The sequence below is a fragment of the Aethalodelphis obliquidens genome, unplaced genomic scaffold, assembly GCF_003676395.1.
Source record: "Aethalodelphis obliquidens isolate GAN/ISIS:26980383/991018 unplaced genomic scaffold, ASM367639v1 scaffold22, whole genome shotgun sequence".
Taxonomy (NCBI): Eukaryota; Metazoa; Chordata; class Mammalia; order Artiodactyla; family Delphinidae; genus Aethalodelphis; species Aethalodelphis obliquidens.
The window spans coordinates 1919504-1935350 of NW_020837966.1; the positions used below are offsets into that span (position 1 = coordinate 1919504).

General features: G+C 38.6%; 1 protein-coding gene across 6 annotated transcripts in view; it reads right to left on the minus strand.

The window, feature by feature from the left end:
- Positions 1-1185: 1185 nt before the first annotated feature.
- NEK4 (NIMA related kinase 4) overlaps positions 1186-15847 on the minus strand; it is a 58842-nt gene continuing 44180 nt past the window's right edge. For all 6 annotated transcript variants that reach the window (XM_027121080.1, XM_027121079.1, XM_027121078.1 and 3 more), the window contains one exon: positions 1186-2107. In XM_027121080.1, coding sequence (XP_026976881.1) covers positions 2015-2107 — 93 coding nt within the window. In that variant the 3' untranslated portion in view covers positions 1186-2014. The remainder of the gene's footprint in view (positions 2108-15847) is intronic.

A 15847-nucleotide genomic window follows, 5' to 3' on the forward strand; every position in this document is an offset into this window, starting at 1 on the left:
CTATTGCCAAGCAGAAAACATTTAATCCAGGCTTTACCTAAGGTGGTTCAAAGTGGAAACCATAAAACTGTAAATTCCTTTAAAATTTTCCAGAGGGCCGAAGAGAAAAATGTTCTAAAGGCCTTGTGGGAGGGATGGGAGTGGAAGGGTTATTACAGGTAATATTCTGTTTCTCAATACCAGGATATAGGACTTCCAAACTATGAGTTTAAAAAAAAGGGAGCAAAGACCTTAATATAGCAAAAGTCAGGAAAGGATTCTAAAACAGGGGAAGAAAAATAAAAGATGGCAGAAACATGAACAAGCATATCAATAAGTATAATAAATGTGATTATAAAGTTAAGAGCTCCCAATAGGGTTAAAAATCATGTCATCTCATGTTCTCAAAATGACACCCCAATGGGCTTCCCTGGTGGCGCAGTTGTTGAGAGTCCGCCTGCCGATGCAGGGGACACGGGTTCGTGCCCCGGTCTGGGAAGATCCCACATGCCGCGGAGTGGCTGGGCCCGTGAGACACGGCCGCTGAGCCTGCACGTCCAGAGCCTGTGCTCCACAACGGGAGAGGCCACAACAGTGAGAAGCCCGCGTACCGCAAAAAAAAAAAAAAAAAAATATATATATATATATATATATATATACAGAATGTTAATAAAAAAGGTATGGAGATTTTTTTTTTATTCTAAGAAAATAATATGTATAACTTTATACCAGTAAGTTAGAAAACTTTAGTAGAACTGATGACTTTGCAGAAAGATGTGGATTTATAAAACATGCAAGAAATGGTAAATAGCTCAGGAAGACCGATGGTTTGCCAAAAATTTGTCCTCAGCTGAGCACTAGGACTAGATGTTTTTAGAGTTAAGTTGTTAAAAACCCTTCAAAATAAAGAAATTTCAGAAATTAGGCCATGAACCCAGGCCTAGCACCTGGCACATACTAAAAACTAAATAAAAGTCTTTTATGTGGACTAGAAAGAGAACATTTTATTACTTTATGTGTGTGTATAATTTTCATAAAAGGTAAGACATATTTTTAACTGTAAAAAATGAAAATATTTCTGGAGTCATATTCATGTTTAGAGTCCCTCAAAAGCAGAAGTTAAAATTTACTAATCAAAACTTATTTTTTAAAAACTATTTGCTAGATGGGTATTGCCCCTTATTAAACAACTAATAAAATATGTGATATACAATTCTACATTTAAAACATGGGAAGACAATATCTTGATGTATAAGAAGACAAATTTCAGGAGACAAATATGTCCAACATAACTAAAAGGATCTGGACTTTACTTAACACCTGCTGAATTAGAAAAGGAATTAGCGTTTAAGGAATGTTTTCGCTGATGGAAAAATAAATCTTAAAAAAAAAAATCCAGTATGTAAAAACATTGATTTACTAGCCCAAAATAACTCCTAGTTTCATTTCTTGTATACCCTGAATGAGGTCCATATTAAATGGAAATAAAATGTTAAAACATCCATCAATATGCAAAAAAAGGAATTCAATGCTCAAGTACTATATATAATGCCATATCTTTAAATCTACTCCCAGAATAATAAAAAAAATAATTTATCAACTTCTACTTAAGGTTATTAACAGTAAAAAGTAGTGTCACTGGATATATGTCATTTATTTCTCCTATTGCTTTCGTCACTCTAGTATAATATAAAACTTCCAATCCAGTATGTTATATCCCTGTATTCAAGCTAATAAGTACCTTAAAAAAAATAGTTCTAGATATCAAGTTGGTTTAAGACTCAGTAAACAGTAACCAAATAAACGTCGTACAACAGATTTTCCCTCATAAAGAGAATAAGATAGCCAAAGGTTTTTTTCTTTTGTAATAAGCTTGCTTCATATTACTCTGTCCAATTTTTTTCTAGTAAAAAAAGGCCCAACAAAATATAAGGATGGTGAATGGACTCCAGTCATTATTATAGGTTTGTTTGTTTTTGTTTAAGCCAAAAACGTTTGAAAATAGTTTCATTCTGGCAGCAGATTAGGTAAATTCTCAAAATTTTACATTATCTTCAAAAAATTTTAACTGGTGAGCTTTCACATTGTAAGTCACATACTTTTCACCCATGTGCTCCCGCAAACGTACCTATTTGGGAAACATAAAAAAAAAAAAAATCAGTATATAGTAGAAAAAAATATTTCTGTAACCTTAAAAGGGCTATTCTAAGCATGATACCAAGAGCAGAAACCTTATGGGACAATACTAATAGTTCTGTTTACATAAAAATTTTAAATGTCAACATACCAAAAAATAGTCATAAGAAATTAAAGAGCAAACAATAAACTAAGGAAAATATTTGCTACATGCCAAAGAATTAATACCATTAATGTATAAAGAGCTCTTAAAATCAATAAAACACAGCAATATTAGAATATTAGATTGTAAAGTAACTATACTCTAATAAAAAGTAATTAAAAAAAAAGCCACCAAACACCTGTTATCCTTATTAGAAACCTAGACATTCCATTTCATATCACACACATGAAATGGAGAAAATAAATTAATTAAAGGGGAAAAAAACAGAATATTAGAATTGATAAAACAAAATCAATCCCATAGATAACTCAGTAAAGGCATTTAAAAAATAATACAACCAATTAACATAAAATTCAAACTGACTAGTAATAAAAAAAAAACGGACTATTTGATACTCAAAGTATGTCTGTTGAAAGAAATGCCTGAAATTGAAATAACATTTAATAATATGTTAAACAGATGTCATGCACTTCCTGATACAATGAACTGAGAAGGACACAACATCACCTTTGTGGTATTCCTACCAAAAATGCATAATCTGGATCTATTCATGAGGAAACATCAAACACACCCAATCTGAGGGACGTTTTATAAAACACATGGCCTATACTCTTCAAAAACGTCAAGGTCATGAAAAACAGACTCAGTAACTGTTCCAGATTAAAGGAGACATAACAACTAAACCTAAAATGTAATCCTGGGGCTTCCCTGGTGGCACAGTGGTTAAGAATCCGCTTGCCAATACAGGGGACACAGGTTCGATCCCTGGTCCGGGAAGATCCCACATGCCGTGGAGCAACTAAGCCCATGTGCCACAACTACTGAACCTGTACTCTAGAGCCTGTGAGCCACAACTACTGAAGACTGCGCACCTAGAGCCCGTGCTCCACAACAAGAGAAGCCACCACAATGAGAAGCCCACGCACCACAACGAAGAATAGCCCCTGCTCACTGCAACTAGAGAAAGTCCGCACACAGCGATGAAGACCCCATGCAGCCAAAAATAAATAAATAAAATAAATAAATTTTAAAATAATAATAAAATAAAAATAAAATGTAATCCTAATTGGTTCCACATCCAGCATGACAGCGTGAGAAGCTCTGCAGACCCCTCTTCAGTGAAACTGGTGAAAATATTTAAAAAACCAACCATTTAAAGTCTCTGGAAATGGTCATTAGGGCATACAGCAAATAGGGACCCTTTTTTTTTTTCAAGAAAATCTACTAAAACTCAGTTAAAAACAGTAAAGCTACTAAGAACAATGAGGGTCAGTGAACTGAATTAAAATGAAATGTCTCCTTCCCCACTCCAGCTCGGTGAGACAAAAACTTCACTACACTGGTGAAGTCAAGAAACTTCTTTCCCCCTAACTCCTAGTTGGAAGGCAATCTTCCTGGGAGGGGCAGGACATCAGCATATTTCATCCTGCCCCCAATACCTGATGATGACAGTAAGCTTTGGGAGAGTGCAGCCAAGAGGTGGGAGCTTCCTTTTTATGTCCAGCTCAGACATGTAGGATAGAGGCTCTATCTTGGGTACAGGGCCACTGAAAATACGGGGACCCCAATCACCTTTGCCCCAGACCATAAAGTGAAGTTTCCATGCTGGGTGAAGCATGCCAAGAAGACCAGATGCTACTGCCTCTCACCCCCTCTGAGCTTCCAAAGTGGGGGTATCACTCAGAGAGACAAGCAAGCTACTGTTCCCACTCTCAGCTCCGGAGCTGTGCTCCCAGATTTTGCCTGAGGGTAGAAGCAAGACATAAAATAAGCACCAAGTCTTTAATGAACTGACTTCATTTGGAACAGAGTGTGGAGAATTCAAGCCTAAGGGTGCTCTCAAAAACTGGAGGTAGTGGTGAAAGGCAACTGGGAGGAGATTAGTACTAGGTACATTGTATATAGGCTAAACTGTACGCCAGCTACTTTAAAAGAACCAAGAAGCTGGAGGGGCCCTGGGTTCAGAAAAAAATCTCAAACACTAAGTTTGGGAACTACCTCTTCAAAGGAGCTCAGCTTTGATTGGATCTGCCTTTGGAGCAATGTAGCCCCAGGGCATTACTGAGAACAATAAAAGCGATCAGCTGGCAACCAAAAAACATCTGGGTGAAGTCTGGGAAAGGGAGCATCAAGAGAGCTCTGCCAGGGACTTCCTTGATGGTCCGGTGGGTAAGACTCCATGCTCCCAAGGCAGGGGGTCTGGGTTTGATCCCCGGGGTCGGGAACTAGATCCCGCATGCGTGCCGCAAATAAGAATTCGCATGCCGCAACTAAGAAGTCCACATGCTGCAACTAAAAGATCCCGCATGCTGCAACTAAGACCCAGTGCAGCCAAAATAAATAACTAAATAAATAAAGAGCGCTCTGCCAAACCCACTGTCATTCCAAGGTAGCTGTGAACATACCCAAGGCTGTACCCTAAGGGGCAACATCAGAGGCTTTACATTGTGGGACTAGGGTAAGGGGTTCATAGACTTTACTAATATAATCCAGCCAATCACTAAACAAATAAACAAGCAAATAACAATAACAACCCCCCACCACTGGAGGCCAATACGCAGACTTGTAACCATTTATTATCTAAAATGTCTAGTTTCCAACAAAAAGTTATGAGACATGCAAAGAAACAGAATAGTATGACACATACACTAGAATAAAAGCAGGCAAGATAAACTGCCTGTGAGAGCAACCAGATGTTGGATTTAACATACAAAAACATCAAAGTAGGGATTATGAGCATGTTCACAGAACTAAAGGAAATCATGATTACAGAAGTAAAGAAAGGTATGATGACAATGACACATCAAACAGAGAATACTGACAAGAGAAAGAAGGCATTTAAAAAACCAAATTGAAATTCTGGAGTTGAAAAGTGCAATAACAAATGAAAAAATTCACCTGGGAGGCTAAACAGTATATTTGAACTGGCAGAGAGAATAAGTGAGCTTGGAGATAGATCGACAGAGATTATGCAATCCAAAGAACAGAGAGAAAAGAAAATGAAGAAAAATGAACAGTTTCAGAGAAATGTAAGACACCATTAAGCACAACAGCACATGTATAATGGGAGTACCAGAAGAAGAGGAGAGAGAAAAGGAGCAGAAAAAATATTTGAAGAATATTGGCTGAAAATTTCCCAAATTTTTAAAAAAACAATCTACACATCCAGGAATCTCAATGAACTCTAAGCAGGATCATCTAAAAGAGATCCACACATGGACACATTAAAGTAAAAGTCCTGATGCTGTAATGTATACAGAAGTCAAAATGTAAGGTTGTACACATGCAACTTATATAATGTTATAAACCAATGTTATCTCAATAAGAAAAAATAAATTTAAAAAAATAACAAAAAGCAATATTACAACAACAAAGTAAAAGTGCTGAAAGCCAAAGGCAAGAAGAAAATCTTGAAAGCAGCAAGAGAAAAATGACTCAGTACTTACAAGAGAACCCCAATAACATTAACAGCTGACTTATCATAAACAATGAAGGCCAGAAGGCAGTGGGATAACATATTCAAAGAACTCAAAGAAAAAACTGTCAACTAAGAATCGCATATCCAGTAAGGCTATCTTTCAAAAATGAAGGCAAGGGGCTTCCCTGGTGGCGCAGTGGTTGAGAGTCCACCTGCCGGTGCAGGGGACACAGGTTTGTGCCCTGGTCCGGGAAGATCCCACATTCTGTGGAGCGGCTGGGCCCGTGAGCCATGGCCGCTGAGCCTGCGAGTCCAACGCCTGTGCTCCGCAACCGGAGAGGCCACAGCAGTGAGAGGCCCTCATACCGCAAAAAAAAAAAAAAAAGAAGGCAAAATAAAGATATTCCCAGATAAACAAAAACAGAATTTGTGACTAGCAGACTTGCCTTGCAAGAACTACCAAAGGAATCTCATCAGGCTGAAAGCAAGAGACCCCAGGCAATAATTCCAATTTACATGAAAACAGGAAAAGCACTGATGAAGGTAATTATGTAAATAAAAACAATATAAATACAAATTGCTTCTCCTTTTCTTCTCTGAACTGATTTAAAAAGCAATTGTATAGGGCTTCCCTGGTGGCACAGTGGTTGAGAGTCCGCCTACCAATGCAGGGGACGCGGGTTCGTGCCCCGGTCCGGGAGGATCCCACGTGCCGCGCAATGGCTGGGCCCGTGGGCCGTGGCCGCTGAGCCTGCGCGTCCGGAGCCTGTGCTCCGCAACGGGAGAGGCCACAACAGTGAGAGGCCCGCGTAACGCAAAAAAAAAAAAAAAGCAATTGTATAATACAATATGTATAGAAGATGCTGGAGGAGGAAGAAGCACCAGGAATCTATCTCCTCACATGGACAAAAATTGCACTGTCAGAATCTGCCAGATGTAACTATTTTGGAACTCTGGAGTCTATTAAAGGCTTGAAACATTCAGGGGAAGGCTTGGATGGTAAATTTTGGTTAATTCCAGTCAATTTCAGCTCTTAGCACCCCCTCCACCAAGAGCAGGTAGCTGTCCAACATTCCTGGAGCAGCCTGTAGATAGCTTGTAGGAGCCAGGGTAGGCAATAAGAATCTTGTCTTCCAAGTACTAGGGATCTCTGTACTGACAGCTGATTGCTGCTTCTCATCACAGAGGGGCAGACACAGAGGCAGGCAACCACTGCTGCAACGCTCATTGACATTGTTACAAACACCACAGACTTCAGCTGAAGCAACTTCCAAGGGATTTAAAGGGACTAACAGGTATTGTGGGAGTCCCAGAAGAAGACAGAAAGAGGAACTGAAATTATTTAAAGAAATAATAGCCAGAAACTTCCCAAGTTTGATGAAAGACATGAATATAAACATCAAAGAATCTCAACAAACTCCAAGTAGGATGAACACAAAGAGTTCACATTCAGACACATTATAATCAAACTGTCAAATGCCAAAGACAATCTTGAAAGCAACAAGAAAGGAGCAACTCTTCACATGCAAGGGATTCCTCAGTAAGATAATAAGCAGATTTCTTATGAGAAACTTTGGAAGCCAAAAGGCAGTTGGATGATATTTTCAAAGTGAAAAAAACTGTCAACCAAGAATCCTGTATCTGGCAAAAATGTCCTGCAAAAGTGAAATAAAAAAGAAGGAAATCTTGCCATCTGCAACAACATGGATGGACCTTGAAGATATTATGCTAAGTGAAATAAGTCAGAAAGAGAAAGCCAAATACTGTATGAGCTCATTTACATGCAGAATCTGAAAAAAACCAAACTCATAGAAAGAGACAACAGACTGGTGGTTGCCAGAGGCGGGGAGTGGGGGTGAAGGAAATGGGTAAAGGTGGTGAAAACGTAGAAACTTCTGGTGAGTTTTGGGGATATAATATACAGCATGGTAACTATAGTTAATTGTACTTTATTGTACATTTGGAAGTTGCTAATAGTAGATCTTAAAAGTTCTCATCACAAGAAAAAAAATTTATGACAGATGATAGATGCTAACTAAACTTATTGTGGTAATCATTTTAAAGTATATACATATACCAAATCATTATGCTGTATACCTTAAACTAACACAGTGTTACATATCAATTATTTCTCAATAAAACTGTGTGGGGGAGAACTTAAGACATTTCCAGATAAATGATGAAGAAGTTTATTACCACTAGACCTGCCCTGCAAGAAATACCAAAGGAAGTCATGCAGGCAGATATGAAAGCATACTAGACAGTAACTCAAAGCTGTATGAAGAAATAAAGATCTCAGTAAAGGTAAATACATGGGCAATTATCAAAGCTGGTGTTATAACAATGGTTTGTAATTCCATTTTTTATTTTCTACATGATTTAAGACACTAATACACTAAAAAAAATTATTAGTCTAAAAAGTTATTAGTCTAATACTAATATAACTTCGGTTTGTTCCACATTTTGTTTTCTTCAAAATTTAAGAGACTAATGCATTAAAAAAAAAACCAATTACTAGTTTATGTTTTTGGTTACACAATACATAAAGATGTAATTCTGTGACATCAATAGCCAAAAGGGGTGAAGACAGAGCTTTAAAGCAGCAGATTTTTTAAGTTAAGCTGGTATAAATTCAGATTTGAGTATTAAAACTAGGATGTTAAATGTAATCTCCATGATAACCTCAAAGAAAATAGTTATAGAATATACACTAAAGGAAATGAAAAGGGAATTAAAATGTTTCACTACAAAAAAAAAGAAGTACTAAACATAAAAGAAGGCAGTAATACAGGGCATTAGGGACAGAAAAAGCTATAAAGCATATAGAAAACAAACAGCAAAATAATGGAAGTTCCTCCTTATCAGTAATTGCTTAAGTGTAAATGAATTAAACTCTCCAATCACAAAGACGGAAATTGGCAGAATTGTTAACAAAACTATATGCTTTCTGGGGCTTCCCTGGTGGCGCAGTAGTTAAGAATCCGCCTGCCAATGCAGGGGACATGGTTCGAGCCCTGGTCTGGGCAGATCCCACATGCTGCGGAGCAACAAAGCCTGTGTGCCACAACTACTGAGCCGGGGCTCTAGAGCCTGTGAGCTGCAACTACTGAGCCCGTGTGCCACAACTACTGAAGCCCACGCACCTAAAGCCTGTGCTCCGCAACAAGAAAAGCCACCACAATGAGAAGCCCACGCACCGCAACGAAGAGCAGCCCCCACTCGTCGCAACTAGAGAAAGCTCGTGCATAGCAACGAAGACCCAATGCAGCCAAAAATATAATTAATTAATTAATTAATTTTTTAAAGAACTATATGCTTTCTACAAGAGACTTTAGATCCAAAACAGATTGAAAATGAAAGGACTGAAAAAGATATCCCATGCAAATAGTAACCAAAAGAGAGCAGGGGTGACTATACTAATATCAGACAAAACAGACTTGAAGACAAAAAAGGTTACAAGACACAATGACATACATTAACAAAAGGATCAATACGGCAGGAAGATATAATAATTATAAACGTTTATGCACCTAATAACAGACCATCAAAATATTTGACGCCAAATTTGACAGAATTAAAGGAAAAAATAGTTCTACAAATAATAGTTGGAAACTTCACACTCCCAATAATGGATAAGACACCCAGACAGAAGATACGAAAACAGAGGAGTTGAACAATGCAAAAACTAACTAGATCTAACAGACATATAGGGAATACTCTACCCAACAATAATAGGATACACACCCTTCTCAAGTGTACATGAAACATTTTCCAGAAGAGATATATATGTTAGGCCACAAACTAAGTCTCAATAGATTAAAAAGAACATATAAAGTATCTTCTCTGACCACAACAGGATGAAGTTAGAAATCAATGACAGAAGGAAACTAGAATATTCACACATTTATGGAAATTAAATAACACACTCCAATGCACCAAAGAAGAAATCACAAGGGAAATTTAAGATATTGAGAGACAAATGAAAATGAGAACAATATAACCAAAACTTATGAGATGCAGCAAAAGCAGTGCTAAGGGGGTAATTTATAGCTGTAAATGCTTATGTTAAAAAAGAAAAAAGATTTGGGGACTTCCCTGGTAGTCCAGTGGCTAAGACTCCGCGCTCCCAATGCAGGGGGCCTGGGTTCAATCCCTGGTCAGGAAACTAGATCTCACATGTTGCAACTAAGTGTTCACATGCTGCAGCTAAAGATCCCGCATGCCACAAGAAAGATCCCACATGTGGCAGTGAATATCCCACCAGCAGGCAGCTAAGACCTGATACAACCAAATAAATAAATAAATATTAAAAAAAAAAAAAAAAGATTTCAAGTCAACAACCTAACTTTGCAACCTAAAGAAATAGAAAAAAGAACAAATTAAACCTAAAAGTAGCAGAAGGAAGGAAATAATAAGATTAGAGCTGAGATGAATATAATTGAGAACAGAAAAATAGAAAAAAATCAAAATAAGCAAAAGTTGGTTCTTCAGAAAGATGAACAAAATTGACAAACCTTTAGCTATACTTAGAAAAAAAAGACTCAAATTACTAAAATCTGAAATGGATTTGGGACGTTACTACCACTCTAATAAAAAGAAATAAAAAGGATTCTAAGAAAGTACAATGGGGCTTCCCTGGTGGCGCAGTGGTTGAGAGTCCACCTGCCGATGCAGGGGACGCGGGTTCGTGCCCCGGTCTCGGAGGATCCCACATGCCGCGGAGCGGCTGGGCCCGTGAGCCATGGCTGCTGAGCCTGCGCATCTGGAGCCTGTGCTCCGCAACGGGAGAGGCCACAGCAGTGAGAGGCCCGCGTACGCAAAAAAAAAAAAAAAAAAAAGAAAGAAAAAAAAAAAGAAAGAAAGTACTATGAACAATTGTACACCAACAAGTTGCATAAATGGACAAATTCCAAGAAACATAAAACCTACCAAAACTGAATCATGAAGAAATAGAAAATCTGAATATCCCCATAACTAGCAAGGAGACTGAATCAGTAACCTAAACCTCCTAACAAGGAAAGGCCCTGGACCTTTGCTGGTGAATTCTGCCAAACATTTGGACAGGAACTGATACCAATCCTTCTCAAACTCTTCAGAGAGTTAATGAGGAAGGAGCACTTCCTGGCTCATTTATGAGGCCAGCATTGCCCTGGTGCTAGGGCCAAACAGGGACACTATAGGAAAAGAAAAATATACACTAATATCCCTTTTGACCACTGATGCAAAAATCTTCAGCAAAATACTAGATGATTAAGATGTTCATGAGAGATACTGGTCTCATGTTTTTTTCATGTAGTGTCCTTGTTGGGTTTTGGTATCACAGTTGTTCTGGGCTTATGGGGAGAAATGGGAAATGTCCCTTCTTTTTCTGTTTTCTAAAGAATTTGTGTAGGATTTGTGTTATTTCTTCCTTAGATGATTGGAAGAATTCACAGCAAAGCCATCTGGGCCTGAAGTTTTCTTTACAGGCGAGTTTTACTTTTTCTAGATGCTGTGTTTAGGCTTTATATCAAGGCTTAGTGTAGTTAAATTCATAGACACAGAAATTAGAATGGTAGTTGCCAGGAGCTGGTAGGAGGGGTAAGTGGGGAGTTTTTGTTTAATTGGTACAGAGTTTCAGTTTTGCAAAATGCAAAAAGTTCTGGAGATGGATGGTGGTGATGTTTGCACAATAATGTAAACATACTTAAGGCCACTGAACCAAATACTTAAAAATGGTTAAAATGCTAAATTTGAAGTTATGTGTATTTTACTATAATTTAAAAATCCAGCATGTATATAATACACTGTTGAACCTATAAAATAGAAAAATGTAATATATTTGTGCAAATATATGTGGAAATTAAACAATACACTCCTAAACAACCAACCTTACAGAAATAAAAAATATTAAAAAGAATTTTTATTAATAATTGTATGCCGGTGTGTGGGCCCTGAACCAAGATGGCTGAGTAGAAGGCCGTGCTCTCACTCCCTCTTGTGAGAACACCAGAATCACAACTAGCTGCTGGACAATCATTGACAGGAAGACACTGGAACTCACCAAAAAAGATACCCCACATCCAAAGACAAAGGAGAAGACACAGTGAGATGGTAGGAGGGGCGCAATCACAGTAAAATCAAATCCCATAACTGCTGGGTGGGTGACTCACAAACAGGAGAACACTTACACCACAGAAGTCCACCCACTGGAGTGAAGGTTCTGAACCCCACGTCAGGCTTCCCAACATGGGGGTCCGGCACTGGGAGGAGGAATTCCTAGAGAATCAGACTTTGAAGGCTACTGGGAATTGATTGCAGGACTTCGACAGCACTGGGGGAAACAGAGACTCCACTCTTGGAGGGCACACACAAAGTAGTGTGTGCATCGGGACACAGGGGAAGGAGCAGTGACCCCATAGGAGACTGAACCAGACCTACCTGCTAGTGTTGGAGGGTCTCCTGCAGAGGCAGGGGGTGGCTGTGTCTCACTGTGAGGACAAGGACACTGGCAGCAGAAGTTCTGGGAAGTACTCCTTGGCATGAGCCCTCCCAGAGTCTGCCATTAGCCCCACCAAAGAGCCCAGATAGGTTCCAGTCTTGGGTCGCCTCAGGCCAAACAACGAACAGGGAGGGAACCCAGCCCCACCCATCAGCAGACAAGTGGATTAAAGTTTTACTGACCTCTTCCCACAAAAGCAACAGCCAGCTCTACCCAGCACCAGTCCCTCCCATCAGGAAACTTGCACAAGCCTCTTAGATAGCCTCATCCACCAGAGGGCAGACAGCAGAAGCAAGAAGAACTACAATGCTGCAGCCTGTGGAACAAAAACCACATTCACAGAAAGATAGACAAGATGAAAAGGCAGAGGGCTATGTACCACATGAAGGAACAAGATAAAACCCCAGAAAAACAACTAAATGAAGTGGAGATAGGCAACCTTCCAGAAAAAGAACTCAGAATAATGACAGTGAAGATGATCCAGGACCTCGGAAAAAGAATGGAGGCAAAGATCAAGAAGATGCAAGAAATGTTTAACAATGAGCAAGAAGAATTAAAGAACAAACAAACAGAGATTAACAACATAATATCTGAAATGAAAAATACACTAGAAGGAATCAATAGCAGAATAACTGAGGCAGAACACATAAGTGACCTGGAAGACAGAATGATGGAATTCACTGCTGCGGAACTGAATAAAGAAAAAAGAATGAGGGCTTCCCTGGCGGCGCAGTGATTGTGAGTCCGCCTGCCGATGCAGGGGACACGGGTTCGTGCCCTGGTCCGGGAGGATCCCACATGCCGCGGAGTGGCTGGGCCCGTGAGCCACGGCTGCTGGGCCTGCGCGTCTGGAGCCTGTGCTCCACAACGGGAGAGGCCACAACAGTGAGAGGCCCGCATACTGCCAAAAAAAAAAAAAAAAAAAAAGAGAAAAGAATGAAAAGAAATAAAGACAGCCTAAGAGACCTCTGGGACAACATTAAATGCAACAAGATTTGAATTATATAGGGGTCCCAGAAGGAGAAGAGAGAAAGGACCTGAGAAAATATTTGAAGAGATTACAGTCAGAAACTTCCCTAACATGGGAAAGGAAATAGTCACCCAAGTCCAGGAAGCACAGAGAGTCCCATAAAGGATAAACCCAAGGAGAAACACTGAGACACATAGTAATCAAATTGGCAAAAATTAAAGACAAAGAAAAATTATTGAAAGCAACAAGGGAAAAATGACAAATAACATACAAGGGAACTCCCACATGGTTAACAGCTGATTTCTCAGCAGAAATTCTACAAGCCAGAAGGGAGTGGCATGATATACCTAAAGAGATGAAAGGGAAGAATCTACAACCAAGATTACTCTACCTGGCAAGGATCTCATTCAGATTCGATGGAGAAATCAAAAGTTTTACAGACAAGCAAAAGCTAAGAGAATTCTGCACCACCAAACCAGCTCTACAACAAATGCTAAAGGAACTTCTCTAAGTGGGAAACACAAGAGAAGAAAAGGACCTACAAAAACAAACCCAAAACAATTAAGAAAATGGTCATAGGAACATACATATCGATAATTACCTTAAACATAAATGGATTAAATGCTCCAACCAAAAGACACAGGCTCGCTGAATGGATACAAAAACAAGACCCATATATATGCTGTCTACAAGAGACCCACTTCAGACCTAGGGACACATACAGACTGAAAGTGAGGGGATGTAAAAACATATTCCATGCAAATGGAAATCAAAAGAAGGCTGGAGTAGCAATACTCATATCAGATAAAATAGACTTTAAAATAAAGAATGTTACAAGAGACAAGGAAAGACACTACATAATGACCAAGGGATCAATCCAAGAAGAAGATATAACAATTATAAGTATACATGCACCCAACATAGGAGCACCTCAATACATAAGGCAACTGCTAACAACTATAAAAGAGGAAATCGACAGTAACACAATAATAGTGGGGGACTTTAACACCTCACTTACACCATTGGACAGATCAACCAAACAGAAAATTAATAAGGAAACGCAAGCTTTAAATGACACAATAGACCAGATAGGTTTAATGGATATTTATAGGACATTCCATCCAAAAACAGCAGATTACACTTTCTTCTCAAGTGTGCATAGAACATTCTCCAGGATAGATCACATCTTGGGTCACAAATCAAGCCTCAGTAAATTTAAGAAAACTGAAATCATATCAAGCATCTTTTCTGACCACAACGCTATGAGATTAGAAATGAATTACAGGGAAAAAGTCGTAAAAAACACAAACAGGGAGGCTGAACAATACGTTACTAAATAACCAACAGATCACTGAAGAAATCAAAAAGGAAATCAAAAAATACCTAGAGACAAATGATAATGAAAACACAATGATCCAAAACCTATGGGATGCAGCAAAAGCAGTTCTAAGAGGGAAGTTTATAGCTAAAGCCTACCTCAAGAAACAAGAAAAATCTCAACTAAACAATCTAACCTTACACCTAAAGAAACTAGAGAAAGAAGAACAAACAAAACCCAAAGTTAGCAGAAGGAAAGAAATCATAAAAATCAGATCAGAAATAAATGAAATAGAAACAAAGAAAACAATAGCAAAGATCAATAAAACTAAAAGCTGGTTCTTTGAGAAGATAAACAAAATTGATAAACCATTAGCCAGACTCATCAAGAAAAAGAGGGAGAGAACTCAAATCAATAAAATTAGAAATGAAAAAGGAGAAGTTACAACAGACACCAAAGAAATACAAAGCATCCTAAGAGACTACTACAAGCAACTCTATGCCAATAAAATGGACAACCTGGAAGAAATGGGCAAATTCTTAGAAAGGTATAACCTTCCAAGACTGAACCAAGAAGAAATAGAAAATATAAACAGACCAATCACAGGCACTGAAATTGAAACTGTGATTAAAAATCTTCCAACAAGCAAAAGTCCAGGACCAGATGGCTTCACAGGTGAATTCTATCAAACATTTAGAGAAGAGCTAACACCCATCCTTCTCAAACTCTTCCAAAATATAGCAGAGGGAGGAACACTCCCAAGCTCATTCTATGAGGCCACCATCACCCTGATACCAAAACCAGACAAAGATACTACAAAAAAAAGAAAATTACAGACCAATATCACTGATGAATATAGATGCAAAAATCCTCAACAAAATACCAGCAAACAGAATCCAACAACACATTAAAAGGATCATACACCATGTTCAAGTGGGATTTATCCCAGGGATGCAAGGATTCTTCAATATATGTAAATCAGTCAATGTGATACACCATATTAATAAATTGAAGGAGAAAAACCATATGATCACCTCAATAGATGCAGAAAAAGCTTTTGACAAAATTCAACACTCATCTGTGATAAAAACTCTCCAGAAAATGGGCACAGAGGGAACCTACTTCAACATAATAAAGGCCATATACGACAAACCCACAGCAAACATCATTCTCAATGGTGAAAAACTGAAAGCATTTCCTCTAAGATCAGGAACAAGACGAGGATGTCCACTCTCACCGCTATTATTCAACATAGTTTTGGAAGTCCTAGTGTCGGCAATCAGAGAAGAAAAAGAAATAAAAGGAATACAAATTGGAAAAGAAGAAGTAAAACTGTTACTGTTTGCAGATGACACGATACTATACATAGAGAATCCTAAAGA